Source organism: Hyla sarda, chromosome 3 (assembly GCF_029499605.1).
Source record: "Hyla sarda isolate aHylSar1 chromosome 3, aHylSar1.hap1, whole genome shotgun sequence".
NCBI classification, from domain to species: Eukaryota; Metazoa; Chordata; class Amphibia; order Anura; family Hylidae; genus Hyla; species Hyla sarda.
The window spans coordinates 428957416-428973399 of NC_079191.1; the positions used below are offsets into that span (position 1 = coordinate 428957416).

General features: G+C 45.1%; 1 protein-coding gene across 3 annotated transcripts in view; it reads right to left on the reverse strand.

Moving 5' to 3' along the window:
- The window catches only part of DNAH14 (dynein axonemal heavy chain 14), a 410501-nt gene that overhangs the window by 80005 nt on the left and 314512 nt on the right, over positions 1–15984 (reverse strand). For all 3 annotated transcript variants that reach the window (XM_056568451.1, XM_056568450.1, XM_056568452.1), the window contains exons 66-73: positions 14802–15017; positions 11511–11741; positions 11306–11427; positions 9293–9537; positions 8144–8574; positions 3637–3826; positions 2061–2108; positions 1617–1814 (exon numbers count right to left, since the gene is read on the reverse strand). In XM_056568451.1, coding sequence (XP_056424426.1) covers positions 1617–1814; positions 2061–2108; positions 3637–3826; positions 8144–8574; positions 9293–9537; positions 11306–11427; positions 11511–11741; positions 14802–15017 — 1681 coding nt within the window. The remainder of the gene's footprint in view (positions 1–1616; positions 1815–2060; positions 2109–3636; positions 3827–8143; positions 8575–9292; positions 9538–11305; positions 11428–11510; positions 11742–14801; positions 15018–15984) is intronic.

Below are 15984 nucleotides of genomic sequence, written 5' to 3' on the forward strand. Positions count from 1 at the left end.
TCAGGGGTACAGTATGTGGCAGATTTATATTCAGAGGGTACAGTATGTGGCAGATTTATATTCAGAGGGTACAGTATGTGGCAGATTTATTTTCAGAGGGCGCAGTTTGTGGTAGTATTATATTCAGAGGGTGCAGTTTGTGGTAGTATTATATTCAGAGGGTATAGTGTGTGGCGGTATTATATTCAGGGGTACAGTATGTGGCAGATTTATATTCAGAGGGTACAGTATGTGTTGGTATTATATTCAGAATGTACAGTGTGTGGTAGTATTATATTCAGTGGGTATGGTGTATGGAAGGTTTATAATCAAAGAGTATAGTGTATAGTAGTATTATATTTAGAGGATACAGTGTCTGGCAGGTTTATAATAATAATTATTTTCATATAGAGGATGAGAATGCGCTGACATAGTGAGGAGACGTCTGGGCGTCACATTCTGCAGAGAGAAGTTTTAGCTGGAACAAGTCCTGGCGGTATGTACCATCTGAATTAGATAAGGAAAGACTATAGAGAAGACGTCACCTGTAGTCACTGATATCATTGTACATTCTCCTCTCTGTGTCCTATCAGAGCTGTAGTCACTTGTAAGTTCTACTGTTATGGTGAGTGAAACTACAACTCCCAGCATAACCTTACCACTGCTCAAAGGGGTACTCTACTGGAAAAAAAAAATTTTAATCAGCTGGTGCTACAAAGTTAAACAGATTTGTAAATTACTTCTATTTAAAAATCTTAATCCTTCCAGTACTTATTAGCTGCTGTATAAGCGATTCACAGGAAGTTATTTTCTTTTTTAATTTATTTTCTGTCTGACCACAGTGCTCTGTGCTGACACCTCTGTCCATGTCAAGAACTGTCCATAGTAGGAGCAAATCCCCATAGCAAACCTTTCCTGCTCTGGACAGTTCCTGACATGGACAGAGGTGTCAGCAAATAGCACTGTGGTAAGACTGGAAAGAACTACACAACTTCCTGTGGAGCATACACCAGCTTATAAGTACTGTAAGTATTAAGATTTTAAATAGAAGTAATTAAAAAATCTGCTTAACTTTCTGGCACCAGTTGATATAAAAGTAAATGTTTTCCAGTGGAGTACCCCTTTAAGTAATTCTGGGAGCTGTATATTTCAATGGTGAAAACTTCTTTAACACTTTCCTATTCTGTGGCAACTGGTATATCTGATTATTATACTGGAATTTCTCACAATGCGCTACAACAATGGTGTCTGTCACAACAGGCTAAAAACTTACTGGGGGGAGGGGGGAGGTATGGGGGTGACACCATTTTCTACCGCACCGGGTGACACCAACCCTAGCAACGCCACTGTATCTATCTATCTATCTCTCATATCTATCTATCTATCTATCTCTCATATCTATCTATCTATCTATCTCATGTCTATCTATCTATCTCTCATATCTATCTATCTATCTATCTCATATCTATCTATCTCATATCTATCTATCTATCTATCTCATATCTATCTATCTCATATCTATATCTATCTATCTATCTATCTATCTATCTCTCATATCTATCTATCTATCTAGCTCTCATATCTATCTATCTATCTATCTCATATCTCTCATATCTATCTATCTATCTCTCTATTACCTTTCTTGTACTCTTTGCCCAGCAGATCATACAGGTCTCTGGTATCTCTGAATTCCTTCCATTGCTGTTTGTTGTTAGCCAATGACGGGCACAGATCAGAGAATGGCTCCATGTATCGGCTCAGGTACTGGCACTGCCGCCATGTGCTCTCTGACAGCCACTCCGGGGTGCCATCTCCCCAAACCTCATCTTTGGCGCCTGTCAAACCAAAGGGAAACCTGACTGACATCCTGACTATCATGCTGAGCCTCCCTTATATGTGTAGACATTGCTGTGGATGGTGATTGGAGGGGATCAGTATAGGGAAATATTCCAGCTATAAATACCAATGGCCGATCCTATCTGACACCCCCCCAATTAGAGCCTGTCATGCTGATCCTCTCCACTAGGGGCAGTAGCCATGAGGTCTCCCTAATAAGCCTGACGAGTTCTGATGGACATTACCTTCATCTTGCTCGTTCTTGTCACTTTTTTCTGACACTTGCTCAGTTCCTTAAAGATAAATAGAAATTTACATTTTATATATAACAAGACTGAGAACAAAGATCCAAGGATTTCAAATCAACTGGTGTCAAAAAGTTAAAGGGGTACTCCGGTGGAAAACTTTTTTTAATTTTTTTTTTAAATCAACTGGTGCCAGAACGTTAAACAAATTTGTAAATTACTTCTATTTAAAATCTTAATCCTTCCAGTACTTTTTAGGGGCTGTATACTACAGAGGAAATGCTTTTCTTTTTGGATTTCTCCTCTGTTATGACCACAGTGCTCTCTGCTGACACCTCTGTCCATTTTAGGAACTGTCCAGAGCAGCATGTGTTTGCTATGGGGATTTTCTCCTGCTCTGGACAGTTCCTAAAATGGACAGAGATGTCAGCAGAGAGCACTGTGGTCATGACAGAAGAGAAATCCAGAAAGAAAAGCATTTCCTCTGTAGTATACAGCCCCTAAAAAGTACTGGAAGGATTAAGATTTTTTTTTTAATAGAAGTAATTTACAAATCTGTTTAACTTTCTGGTACCAGTTGATTTAAAAAATAAAAAAAAGTTTTCCACGGGAGTACCCCTTTAAACAGATTTGCAAATTACTTAATCCTTCCAGTACTTATCAGCTGCTGTACGCTCCAGAGGAAGTTGTGCAGTTCTTTCCAGTCTGACCACAGTGCTCTCTGCTGACACCTCTGTCCATGTCAGGAACTGTCCACAGTAGGAAAGGTTTGCTATGGGGATTTGTTCCTGCTCTGGATAGTTCCTGACATGGACAGAGGTGTCAGCAGAGAGCACTTTGGTCAGACTGGAAAGAACTACACAACTTCCTCTGGAGCATACAGCAGCTGATTTAAATATAGAAGTAATTTAGAAATCTGTCTAACTTTCCAGTGTTCTCCACACTTGGGGCCCCTGGATGTTGCAAAACTACAACTCCCAGCATGCCCGGACAGCCGTTGGCTGTCCGGGCATGCTGGGAGCTGTAGTTTTGCAACATCTGGAGGGCCGCAGTTTGGAGAACACTGGTCTAATTGCTGACCAATGGGGGTCGGACTCCCAGGACCCATATTATTAAGAGAGCCCACTGCCATAATGCAAACACTGCAGCATCATACATTTTTACCAGGCACAGTGCCATACGCTTGCTAGTGGTTGTACCTGGTATTGCAGTCTTCTTATGGAAATAAATTGGATGACTGCAATGTCACGTACAGGCACAATAGGCAGGTAGGAAAGAAGCGGCCATGACACCTAATAAATACTTAGATAGAGATGCGCAAAATTCTGGTGCAATTTAAAGTGAAGGAAAACAAACACTGACAAATCTGCCCCATTACTTGTGGTCCCAAACAGGGTGCCTGGTGCAAAAAGTAACAAATGAGGGGTTTGCGCCAATGGCGACTCTCCAAATGTTATGCAACCACGTCATGTGACAGCAGGACACGATGGAGTTGTATATTGACCACTATGGAGAGCCAACAAGACAGAGACCACCCCTTTAGGCTACAATTCACACGCAGGGCCTGCCACATTACCATCATTTTCCGCAGAGTTCCCCTTCTTCACGACGTTGCTCAGCTGAAGTAAGCGCACAAACAATTCCCACTCCGACTGCGGTAAAAATCCTGCCGCTTTGTCCTGCCCGACGTTGTTTTTCATTATGTTCACGGTCAGCATGAAGGAGAAGCAAAGCCGGTGCTCCGTGAGGAGGGCGGTGGAGACGATCTGAGACGAGATACAAAAACAATTGGATGTAATGGGAGAAATCGATTTAATCACTTAAAGAGTACCTGTCGCCAAACTAAACTTTTACATCTTTCTTTTTTTGTGTTCAAACTTTTATTATATTGTTCCTTATGTTATACACTTTGCTATTTACTTGTTGTTAAAATTCTCAACCTTTAAAGGGAACCTTTCATCAAAAAAACACTTTTGATATATAATAGATTAATGTATGCAGAATAACTTTCCAATTGCATGTTATTAAAAAATATGCTTCTTTCTATTTAATTTTCCACTTTGAAAAAATGACCACTAGGGGTCTCCCTACCGGTCCTGGCCGCAAGCCCTTTTTATAGATTTCAGACTCATGCTGGGGTCCTAAATCTCAGACTGCAGCGGCAGGACACAGACAAGCTCAGCTGGCAGCTCTGAATCTTCTCCTCTCTGTTTACAACTGAACGTGCTGAGAGAAGAAAGATCGGAGCTCAGATAGTAAAATGAATGAGGGCATGCAGTAAAACAGAGTCAGGAGTATGCTCTGCTGTGCTATGAGCACAGTGCTGGCTCCTGCCTGTCTGATTGACAGGCAGGGAGCAGTGCTGAGCTTGTCTGTGTCCCGGCTGCAGTCTGAGATTTAGGACTCCAGCATGAGTCTGAAATCTATAAAAAGGGCTTGCAGCCAGGACTGGTAGGGAGACCTCTAGTGGTGATTTTTTTCAAAGTGGAAAATTAAATAGAAAGAAGCATATTTTTTAATAAATGCAGTTGGAAAGTTATTCTGCATACATTAATCTATAATATATCAAAAGTTTTTTTGATGAAAGGTACACTTTAACTGTTGTTAATGTGATTAAAAAAACGGCCACTAGGTGGCTCTGTTCTGTACCCTGCTGCAAGTCAAACAGTTAGTTTGGTCTCCAGAAGCCAAACTCAGGAAGTGCATGCGGGTATGGCGAGGCACAGCTCTCACAGGCTTCAGTGACGTCGCCCCTGCTGGGGAACACTCACTTTGTCCTGCCGGGAGCTCACACAATGTGAGCAAGGGGAAAGGTATGATACACAGCTTTTTTAGAGCTCGGAATTTTTTTTTTTTAGGGCAGAATGGGTGTTAGGAGTAGTTAGGGAATATAATCTGAGTTAGTTTAGAAAATATGGTTTGATGACAGGTTCTCTTTAATACGTGGCACGCTCCCTTGGATTGTTCATACAGGATTGCAAATGGACCACATAACAGGGTGAAGTATGGATATCTCTACTTGTTTGTAAAGTGTATTTAAAGGGGTACTCCGGTGAAAAACTTTTTTTTTTAAAATCAACTGGTGCCATAAAGATAAACAGATTTGTAAATCACTTCTATTAAAAAATCTTAATTTTTTCTGTACTTATTAGCTGCTGAATACTACAGCTGAAATTATTTTCTTTTTGAAACACAGTGCTCTCTGCTGACATCACGAGCACAGTGCTCTCTGCTGACATCATGACCACAGTGCTCTCTGCTGACATCATGACCACAGTGCTCTCTGCTGACATCATGACCACAGTGCTCTCTGCTGACATCTCTGTCCATTTTAGGAACTGTCCAGAACAGCATATGTTTGCTATGGGGATTTACTTTTACACTGGACAGTTCCTAAAATGGACAGAGATGTCAGCAGAGAGCACTGTGGTCATGATGTCAGCAGAGAGCACTGTGGTCATGATGTCAGCAGACCGTTCTCTGTTTCAAACGGAAAATAATTTCCACTGTAGTATTCAGCAGCTAATAAGTACAGGTAGGATTAAGATTTTTTAATAGAAGTAATTTACAAATCTGTTTAACTTTCTGGCACCAGTTGATTTAAAAAAAAATAAGTTTTTCACCGGAGTACCCCTTTAAGTATTTCTATGTAAATTCTTAGGAAGAGATAAAAACTTGTGTATGTTTGATGAAGTGTGAATGGTGTTGGGAGGGGAATCCCATAACGGAGTATTTCCCAAACAGTGTGCTTCCAGCTGTTGCAAAACCACAATTCCAAGCATACCCGGAAAGTCAACGGCTAAGTTAGCTACAATTGTATCCAATCTTTTACTGGATACTTTGCACTGGAGGAAGAGAAGTAGCCAATGATCCAGATACATTGTAGCCAGTATAAGACTGGATACTATTGTAACAAATTGAGCCATTGGCTGTCTGGCCATGCTGGGAGTTGTAGTTTTGCAACAGCAGGAGGCACCACTGGTTGGAAAACACTGCACTGAAGAAGAATAGCAGACAATGGTCCTGATACATTGTAGCAGTGTTTTCCAACCAGGGTGCCCTCAGCTTTTGCAAAACTACAACTCCCAGCATGTCCGGACAGCCAACGGTTGTCCGGGCATGCAGGGAGTTTTAGTTTTGCAACAGCTGGAGGCAACCTGGTTGGGAAAAACTGGTCTAGACTGATCACTTCTCAGTGTATAGAAAAGCATTCACTTACATATTCAGAATCATGAAGAATTGAAACATAAAGTATATTCCAGTCTAGTCTAATAGCTGCCCCTGATCAGTGCACAGCCTAGGCAAGTGTTTCCCAACCAGAGTGCCTCCAGCTGTAGCAAAACTACAACTTCCAGCATGCCCGGACAGCCAACGGCTGAGTTTGATACATTGTAGCAAAGTAGCCAGTATAAGACTGGATACAATTGTATCAGGACCATTGGCTACTACTCTATACTGGTTGGGAAACACACAGCGCTGAGTTTCAATGGACTTTTCTTCTATATACATCCTTATTACCTTAACTATTTGCAAAAAACGGAGCTACTAAAATAAATAGTTAAATGTACATAAATGACAATACATTTAAAACCACAATATGGTGTCCATATTAGGACATCATCAGGCGTCGACACAAACCTCCCTCTGCCGTCAGACAAACCTCTCTCAGCCAAACCTCCGTCATGCCTCACATGTCAGCCGGACAGCATTTAAAGTTTTGCAGCCTCCTTACGCTAACAGCGTAGCGGAGGAAAACAGAGCATGCGCTCTGAGCAGTATGGACAACTGCACATGTGCAGGGCTACGCTCCTAACGCTGCCTACTTGTGCTATGCATGCGCTCCCAGTTTTCTATGAATCGAGGAAAACTTTACATCAATGGCTGTTCGGCAGACGTCTGAGGCATGACGGAGGTTTGGCTGAGAGTTGAGGGAGGTTTGTCTGAGGTGTGACGGAGGTTTGTCTGAGGTGTGACGGAGGTTTGGCTGAGAGCTGAGGGAGGTTTGTCTGAGGCGTGACGGAGGTTTGTCTGAGAGCTGAGGGAGGTTTGTCTGAGCTGTGACGGAGGTTTGTCTGAGGTGTGACGGAGGTTTGTCTGAGGCGTGACGGAGGTTTGTCTGAGGTGTGATGGAGATTTGTCTGAGGCATGACGTAGGTTTGTCTGAGGCGTGACGTAGGTTTGTCTGAGAGCTGAGGGAGGTTTGTCTGAGGCGTGACGGAGGTTTGTCTGAGGGAGGTTCATCTGAGGTGTGACAGAGGTTTGTCTGAGGCGTGAGGGAGGTTTGTCTGAGGTGTGATGGAGGTTTGTCTGAGGCGTGAGGGAGGTTTGTCTGAGGCGTGATGGAGGTTTGTCTGAGGCGTGAGGGAGGTTTGGCTGAGGGAGGTTTGGCTGAGGGCTGAGGGAGGTTTGTCTGAGGCGTGAGGGAGGTTTGTCTGAGGCGTGATGGAGGTTTGTCTGAGGCGTGAGGGAGGTTTGGCTGAGGGAGGTTTGGCTGAGGGCTGAGGGAGGTTTGTTTGAGGCGTGAGGGAGGTTTGGCTGAGGGCTGAGGGAGGTTTGTCTGAGGTGTGATGGAGGTTTGGCTTAGAGCTGAGGGAGGTTTGTCTGAGGTGTGACGGAGGTTTGTCTGACGGCTGAGGTAGGTTTGTGTCGATGCCTGATTATGTCCTAATATGGACACTGTACACATGATTAAAAAGGAGGAAATCAGCACAGAAAGGTAGCAATTCTGGGACATATGGGGTATATCCATGGGGTATGACTATCATGTCCCAGGATTGCTGATTTTCTGTGCTGATTTCCTCCTTTTTAATCATGGGGTTTTAAATGTATTGTCATTTATGTACAATAAAGCTTTGATATATTTTTCTCTAACTATTTATGAGTAGCTCCGTTTTTTGCAAATAATTTTGTTATCTTGGAGTCTGTATTTTAGGCAGTACTACATTGGGTGGGGGCATATTCATTTACCTTCTCAGACTCAGCTTTGTTGGGAGTCACTATTTAGTATACATATCAGAGATTTATCTTTATGTATTAGAGATTTGTAGCCTATGCACATGTTTCGTGTTTCTAATCCTTATTACCTTGTATACATTTCTGGTTAAAGTGTTGCAGATATTGTCCAGGTGTTCCCGCATGTCCTCGCTCCGGACGCTCTCCTCCTTCGCTTCTTCTCTTTCTTTCCGCTGTCGGCTCATTGGCCGGATTATTCCAGGAGAAGATGAAGAAGTCAGTGGGATAGGAGATCTACAAGTTGCTGACGCTTTCATGGCGTCCACAAAAACCTGATGGAACCATTGCAGAGAGAACTGATACATGTAGTTCAGGTGGATCAGGTCGGCCACGACGAAATACAGAACGGCCCCTCGCAGGGCCACGGGGAGGTAGATGTCTCGAGCCACCTCGATGCTCGCTTCTGTCTTCCCAGAATCCCTCATTCTCTTGAAGACATCCTTGGCCGTGAACTTGGATTTCTGCAGGGTGCTGATGAGGTCTTCGTCGTCAAGTAAATGGCCTAAATGTGGATGGTAACAGATTATCAATGTCGCGCCAACTGGAGGACCCAGCGTGTCCATGCATTACACTGATTTCAATGAGAATGGTGCAATACTGTATCTCTCCTCTGGGGGCACAGTAGGACAAATGAGCACATACTGCATAAATACATACAGAGGGGTATTCCAGGTAAAAAACTTATATATATATACTGTCTCCAGAAAGTTAAACAAATTTGTAAATTACTTCTATTAAAAAATCTTAATCCTTCCAATAATTATCAGCTGCTGAAATTGAGTTGTTGTTTTCTGTCTGGCAACAGTGCTCTCTGCTGACATCTCTGCATGTCTCGGGAACTGCACAGAGTAGAAGAAGTTTTGCTATGGGGATTTTCTTCTAAACTGGGCGGTGCCCGAGACACGTGTCATCAGAGAGCACTTAGACAGAAAAGAACAACCTTAACTTCAGCAGCTCATAAGTACTGAAAGGATTAAGATTTTTTAATAGAACTAATTTACAAATCTGTTTAACTTTCTGGAGCCAGTTGATATATATGAAAAATAAGTTTTTTCCTGGATAACCCCAGATTTCTAGGGGGCCTAGCAGTGAGATACTCTATGATCTACTTATTGTGGGGGTAGGGGGGTGGTTTTTGGAGGGGGGGGGGGGGGGGGTTAGCAGATTTTGGGGAGGAGTTATATTTTAACAGACAGAAATTGTAGAGAGAGTGAACTCACCTTGAGTTTTTTGCAGTAAGGTGAGTGACTGCTCCTCCAGGCCCCGCAGTGTACTCAGATCTGCCGCTATACTCTCCAGTATTTGGTTTCTTTGCGCCTCCAGATGTGGCTGTTCGTGAGTGACCACGCTGCTCAGGAGCTGATCCTGCAGCCCTTTAAATGTCACGGTGAAGTTTATTAAGGTGACTGCGATACAAACCGCCGGAAGGAAATGTGGATTGGGGTTCTGGGTCGACATGTAGAGTCTGGAAACAGGAGAATATGATACAGCAAGAACAACAACGTATCACAAATACAAAGAACATTGACAGCTAACGAAGTACAGTGGTCCCTCAACATATGATGGTAATCCGTTCCAAATGGACCATTGTTTGTTGAAACCATCGTATGTTGAGGGATCCGTGCACTGTAAAGTATAGGACAGTGGTCTACAACCTGCGGACCTCCAGATGTTGCAAAACTACAACACCCAGCATGCCCGGACAGCCAACGGCTGTCCGGGCATGCTGGGAGTTGTAGTTTTGCAACATCTGGAGGTCCGCAGGTTGAAGACCACTGGTATAGGAAATTGTACTCACCTGTCCCCGCCGCTCTGGACCGTCACCGCTTGTCACCGCTGCCCTGGATGTCGCCTTCCATCGCTGTCGCCGCGTCCCAGGGTGTCCCCGATGCTCCGGCAAGGCCTCTGCTTCTCCGACATCCTCGTTCTCCGTCGCCGCCATCACGTCGTTACGCACGCCGCTCCTATTGGATGACGGGGCGGCGTGCGCAGTGACGTGATGACGACGATGGAGAGCGCCGGCGATGGAGGGGATCCCGAAGAGGAGGCGCCGGAGTCCCGAGGACAGGTAAGTGATCGTCAGCGGACCACACGGGGCACCGTAAACGGCTATCCGGTGGTAGCTGAAGCAGTCTGCGCTGCCGGATAGCCGTTTATGCAATGGCCCCGACATAAAAAAGCATCGTATGTTGAAATGATCGTATGTCGGGGCCATCGTAGGTCGGGGGGGGGTCACTCTACTTTGGAATAGAAAAACTTATCACCTATCCTAAGGGAATAAGTGTCAGATCACGGGGGTCCGACCACTGGGACCCCCAGAATCTCCTGTATGGTGCCCCGGCTCTCCTTCTAAATGAAGTATGTCGACCGCCGCACGAAGCAGCGGCCGACATGACCCTTTCATGGATCTCTATGGGACAGACAGACATTCCTCCGGCTCTCCCACAGAGATGTATTGAGGGGGGGTGTCGGCCATCGCTTTGTGCAGTGGACGACACACCCCATTCAGGAGGAGAGCCGAGCGGGGGGCTGGGGCGCCGGGTGGGAGATCATAGGGGGTTCTAGCAGTCGGACCCCCTGCGATCTGACACTTATCCCACTTATCCCCTCTGGATAGGAGATCCGTTTTTCTATCACGGAGATCTCCTTTAAACGCCCATTATAAGTTGAAAATATTGTATGTTGGGGGTTTACTGTATTATTATTTCTATATTAATGGGACAAATAACATTGATGCAACGCTATATAATGACCCCCTTTTTCCCCCTTCTTTTGAGTTTTGCCTCATATTTCATGAATAAGCTTTTCACATGCTGGAAACTTTTGGCGCATTGGACATGCGCCAAAGAACGAAACAGGTTTTCCGTTTATTTGATAAAGCAAATGTTTTCCAGCTCCCATTATTAAAGGGGAACTCCTGTACTGAACTTCTTATCTACAGCATAAGGGATATGTGTCTGATCGTGGGGGATCCGACCGCTGGGACCCATGCGTTCTCCTAGAGCAGTGGTCTACAACCTGCGGACCTCCAGATGTTGCAAAACTACAAATTCCAGCATGCCCGGACAGCCGTTGGCTGTCCGGGCATGCTGGGAGTTGTTGTTTTGCAACATCTGGAGGTCCGCAGGTTGAAGACCACTGTCCTAGAGGGTTGACAGAGCGATGGTCAACACCCCTCCCTCCATGCATCTCTATGGGAGAGCTGGAGATACACGGGCCTCCGAATATCTTACCTAAAATTCTTGTTGTACTCTATTTCGGCGTCCCCTAGACGTATGACGGCCTGTCCTGCCCGCCAATGAATTTCTTTTCCGAGTACAGGCTTGAGGCTGGGGTCCATGTCATCGGGAACATCCTATAAGAACATTGTGTGACGTGAGCATTCAACATAGCGGCGGCCATTATGATGACAGCTGGGTCTAGGAAGGGGGTTGGTACCTGTATGAGGATGGGCTCCCCAAGGCGGATGGCATTTTCCAGGATTTTCATGTAGCCAGGATCAGAGGCAAGGACCTGCCGGAGTTTACTCCCTTCCATCTGGCAGATCCACTTATACGCCTGACCATGGGGGTCGATCAGGAGAGGCCAGCGCTGTCCATTCTTAACTAATATGGCGTTCTCTATGGAGTAGGGATCGGGGGGTAAGCCTTCGCTGTGCCAGCGTGTCACCTGAAGAAGGACAAAGTGGACAAAAAAAAAAGCTTAAAGGGGTACTCCTCCCCTGGCATCTTATCCCCTATCCAAAGGATAGCGGATAAGATGTTAGATCGCCGCGGTCCCGCTGCTGGGGACCCCGGGGATCGCTGCTGCGGCACCCCGCCATCATTACTGCACAGAGCGAGTTCGCTCTGTGCGTAATGACGAGCGATACAGGGGCCGGAGCAGCGTGACGTCATGGCTCCGCCCCTCATGACATCACGGCCCGTGACCTTAATGCAAGTTTATGGCAGGGGGCGGGACGACTGCCACGCCCCCTCCCATAGACTTGTATTGACGGGGGCGGGCCGTGACATCACGAGGGGCGGAGCCGTGACGTAACGATGCTCTGGCCCCTGTATTGCCCGTCATTACGTGCAGAGCGATCTCGCTCTGTGCAGTAATGATAGCGGGGTGCTGCATCGGCGATCCCCGGGGTCCCCAGCAGCGGGACTGCGGCGATCTGACATCTTATCCCCTATCCTTTGGATAGGGGATAAGATGTCTAGGGGCGGAGTACCCCTTTAAAGGGGTTATCCAGGAAAAACTTTTATATATATATATATATATATATATATATATATATATTAACTGACTCCAGAAGGTTAAACAGATTTGTAAACTACTTATATGAAAAAATCTTAATCTTTCCAATAATTATCAGCTGCTGAAGGTGAGTTGTTGTTTTCTGTCAGGCAACAGTGCTCTCTGCTGACATCTCTGCTTGTCTCGGAAACTGCACAGAGTAGAAGAGGTTTGCTATGGGGATTTGCTTCTACTCTAGACAGTTCCCGAGACACGTGTCATCAGAGAGCACTTAGACAGAAAAGAACAACCTAACTTCAGCAGCTCATAAGTAGTGAAAGGATTAAGATTTTTTTTTATAGAAGTAATTTACAAATCTGTTTAACTTTCTGGAGCCAATTGATATATACATTAAAAAAAAGTTTTTCCACCCTGGATAACCCCTTTAAAGAGGCAGATATGTATCCAGCTCACCCTCTGTATCCCTCTGCGTCTCAGACGGTGCGGGACCCAATAAAAAAAACTTGCGGGACATAATAAGGTTGCTGTGTGCGGTCAAAGAACATACAGCAGGTCTTCCAAAATCCTGGGCGGTCCCGCAAAAAGCTGAAAACGCTGCTCAGCATTTGGAACAAACAGTTCCGAACGCTGGAGCCAGCACCGTGAGCTTGTGATGTCATAGCCCCGCCCCATAATGATGTCACGCCCCACCCCCTCAATGCAAGTCTATGGGAGGGGGCGTGGCGGCCGTCACGCCCCCCTCCCATAGACTTGCATTGAGGGGGTGGGGCGTGACATCATGAGTGGGCGGGGCTATTGCGACTCGAGCTCCCAGCGCCGGCTTCAGCATTCGGAACAGTTTGTTCCAAATGATGAGCAGCGGAGTACCCCTTTAAGTTTATCCCAGATTTTAGTACGTCTAATCAATTCTGTATCCAGAACATCAGCAGTACATGAAGCTGGATGGGAGGGGGATGCAGCTGCAGCTTCTCTCTCTGTGACTGCAGAGGTAGGATGAGCAGTGGGGAGACATAGAAAGAGGTAATATGCAGAGAGACATATAAACATAAATAACTATGTATAAATATATCAGGGGACAGTACAGAGATCTCTCCATGACCTATTTATACCCAGGACTGTATCTATAACAAGGGGACATCCTCTACGTCTAGAGGAAAGAAGGTTTCTACACCAGCACAGATGAGGGTTCTTTCTCTACCAGAGGAAGTGGTCATGGGGAACTCTGTGAAATAATTCAAAAGGGGCTGGATGCATTTTTGGAGAATACAGTGATCCCTCAACTTACAATGGCCTCAACATACAATGGTCTTTTCTGGACCCTTGTGACTTGAAACCAGACTCAACATACAATGTACAGACAGTCCAGATCTGTGATACCTGTCAATGGCCGGAAGAACCGACCAATCAGAATAAGCATTTCACTGGTAAAACCCCTGTATTAGTGGGTGCACTGTAGTACTGAAGCGCATGCACTGAATTCCTGTCTGGTAGCGCCCCCTATAGTACAGGGTGGTATTACATGTTCAGTACTACTCTTAACCTATGTCACAGTTAGCTGCTCCTTTTGACACCAAGTAAGGGCGGCTCCATTTTCATTTTTTAGGAAACTGCGTGTACTGTGCAGGACCCTGAAGAAACTCCTGTCCTCTACATAGACCAGTGTTTCACAACCAGGGTGCCTCCAGCTGTTGCAAAACTACAACTCCCAGCATGCCCGGACAGCCTTCGGCTGTCCGGGTATGCTGGGAGTTGTAGTTTTGCAACAGCTGGAGGCACCCTGGTTGGGAAACACTGACATAAACAGTGATTACAGCTCCCAGCAGATCTTTCTTACTTTTATATATAAGGATTTGCTTTATCTATATTAGTTATCTACTTTATTTTTCTTAAATCCTCACCTTTTTCCAATTTTTGGATGACATTTTTGTGGCTTTGGAACCAATTTCCAGGTTTCCATAGAGTTATGGACTCAACATACAATGGTTTCAACTTACAATGGTCGTCCTGGAACCAATTAATATTGTAACTTGAGGGACCACAGTAATAACATCGCTGGATATATATATATATATATATATATATATATATATATATACTAGATTTATATGGACAGAACGTTGATCCAGAGATTTATTCTGATGCCATATTTGGAGTCGGGAAGGATTTTTTACCGCTAGTATGAGTTTTTTTTTTTTGCCTTCTTCTGGATCAACTCAGTAGGGACTCATCAGGGATATAGGTTGAACTTGATGGACTCTGGTCTTTTTTTCAAGCTTTTAAACTATGTATGTAACATAACACACAGAAAACGATTAAATAAGAGGAGTAACTAGAAACTTCCGGCCTCCAAAATATATAGCAAGGCCCCTACCTACTATGTGCTATGGACAAGTAAGGAGTCTTCTTTTACAGCAGGACCTGGTTGTGACTATCTTTACACCCACTTATAGCTATACAAACCTGATAAAACGTAAGAGAACATTATACCTCGCTCTCAGCAGCCATAGCCTGGATAAAGGAGTAATCTTCTGATACCGGGATCCGATACGCTTTACAAAACTCCAACCACTGCCCCATCAGCTGCGCCCGATACTCCGAGGTAAAGACCCCGCAGTACACGATGAAGGCGGCAGAAACCAAAACATCCCCGATGATTCCCTGCAGCCGCAGGTCCAGTCTCTCTACTGACTCTTTCCATCGTACCTGTGCAACAATGGCGGAAAGTGAGAAATACAACGTATAAAAAGATGCAATGAATCAAGGGCGGCCCATACTGCAGCTATGGGGCCCCCTGGAGAGTGGAAGCACATGTCAGGTTGCGGTGCCGTGGTGTCACAATGTTAGTATATACTGGAGGGTTAGCAGAGCGGTGGTGTCACAATGTTAGTATATACTGGAGGGTTAGCAGAGCGGTGGTGTCACAATGTTAGTATATACTGGAGGGTTAGCAGAGCGGTGGTGTCACAATGTTAGTATATACTGGAGGGTTAGCAGAGCGGTGGTGTCACAATGTTAGTATATACTGGAGGGTTAGCAGAGCGGTGGTGTCACAATGTTAGTATACACTGGAGGGTTAGCAGAGCGGTGATGTCACAATGTTAGTATACACTGGGGGGTTAGCAGAGCGGTGATGTCACAATGTTAGTATACACTGGGGGGTTAGCAGAGCGGTGATGTCACAATGTTAGTATATACTGGAGGGTTAGCAGAGCGGTGATGTCACAATGTTAGTATACACTGGGGGGTTAGCAGAGCGGTGATGTCACAATGTTAGTATATACTGGAGGGTTAGCAGAGCGGTGATGTCACAATGTTAGTATATACTGGAGGGTTAGCAGATCGGTGATGTCACAATGTTAGTATACACTGGGGGGTTAGCAGATCGGTGATGTCACAATGTTAGTATACACTGGAGGGTTAGCAGAGCGGTGATGTCACAATGTTAGTATACACTGGGGGGTTAGCAGAGCGGTGATGTCACAATGTTAGTATATACTGGAGGGTTAGCAGAGCGGTGATGTCACAATGTTAGTATACACTGGGGGGTTAGCAGAGCGGTGATGTCACAATGTTAGTATACACTGGGGGGTTAGCAGATCGGTGATGTCACAATGTTAGTATACACTGGGGGGTTAGCAGAGCGGTGATGTCACAATGTTAGTATACACTG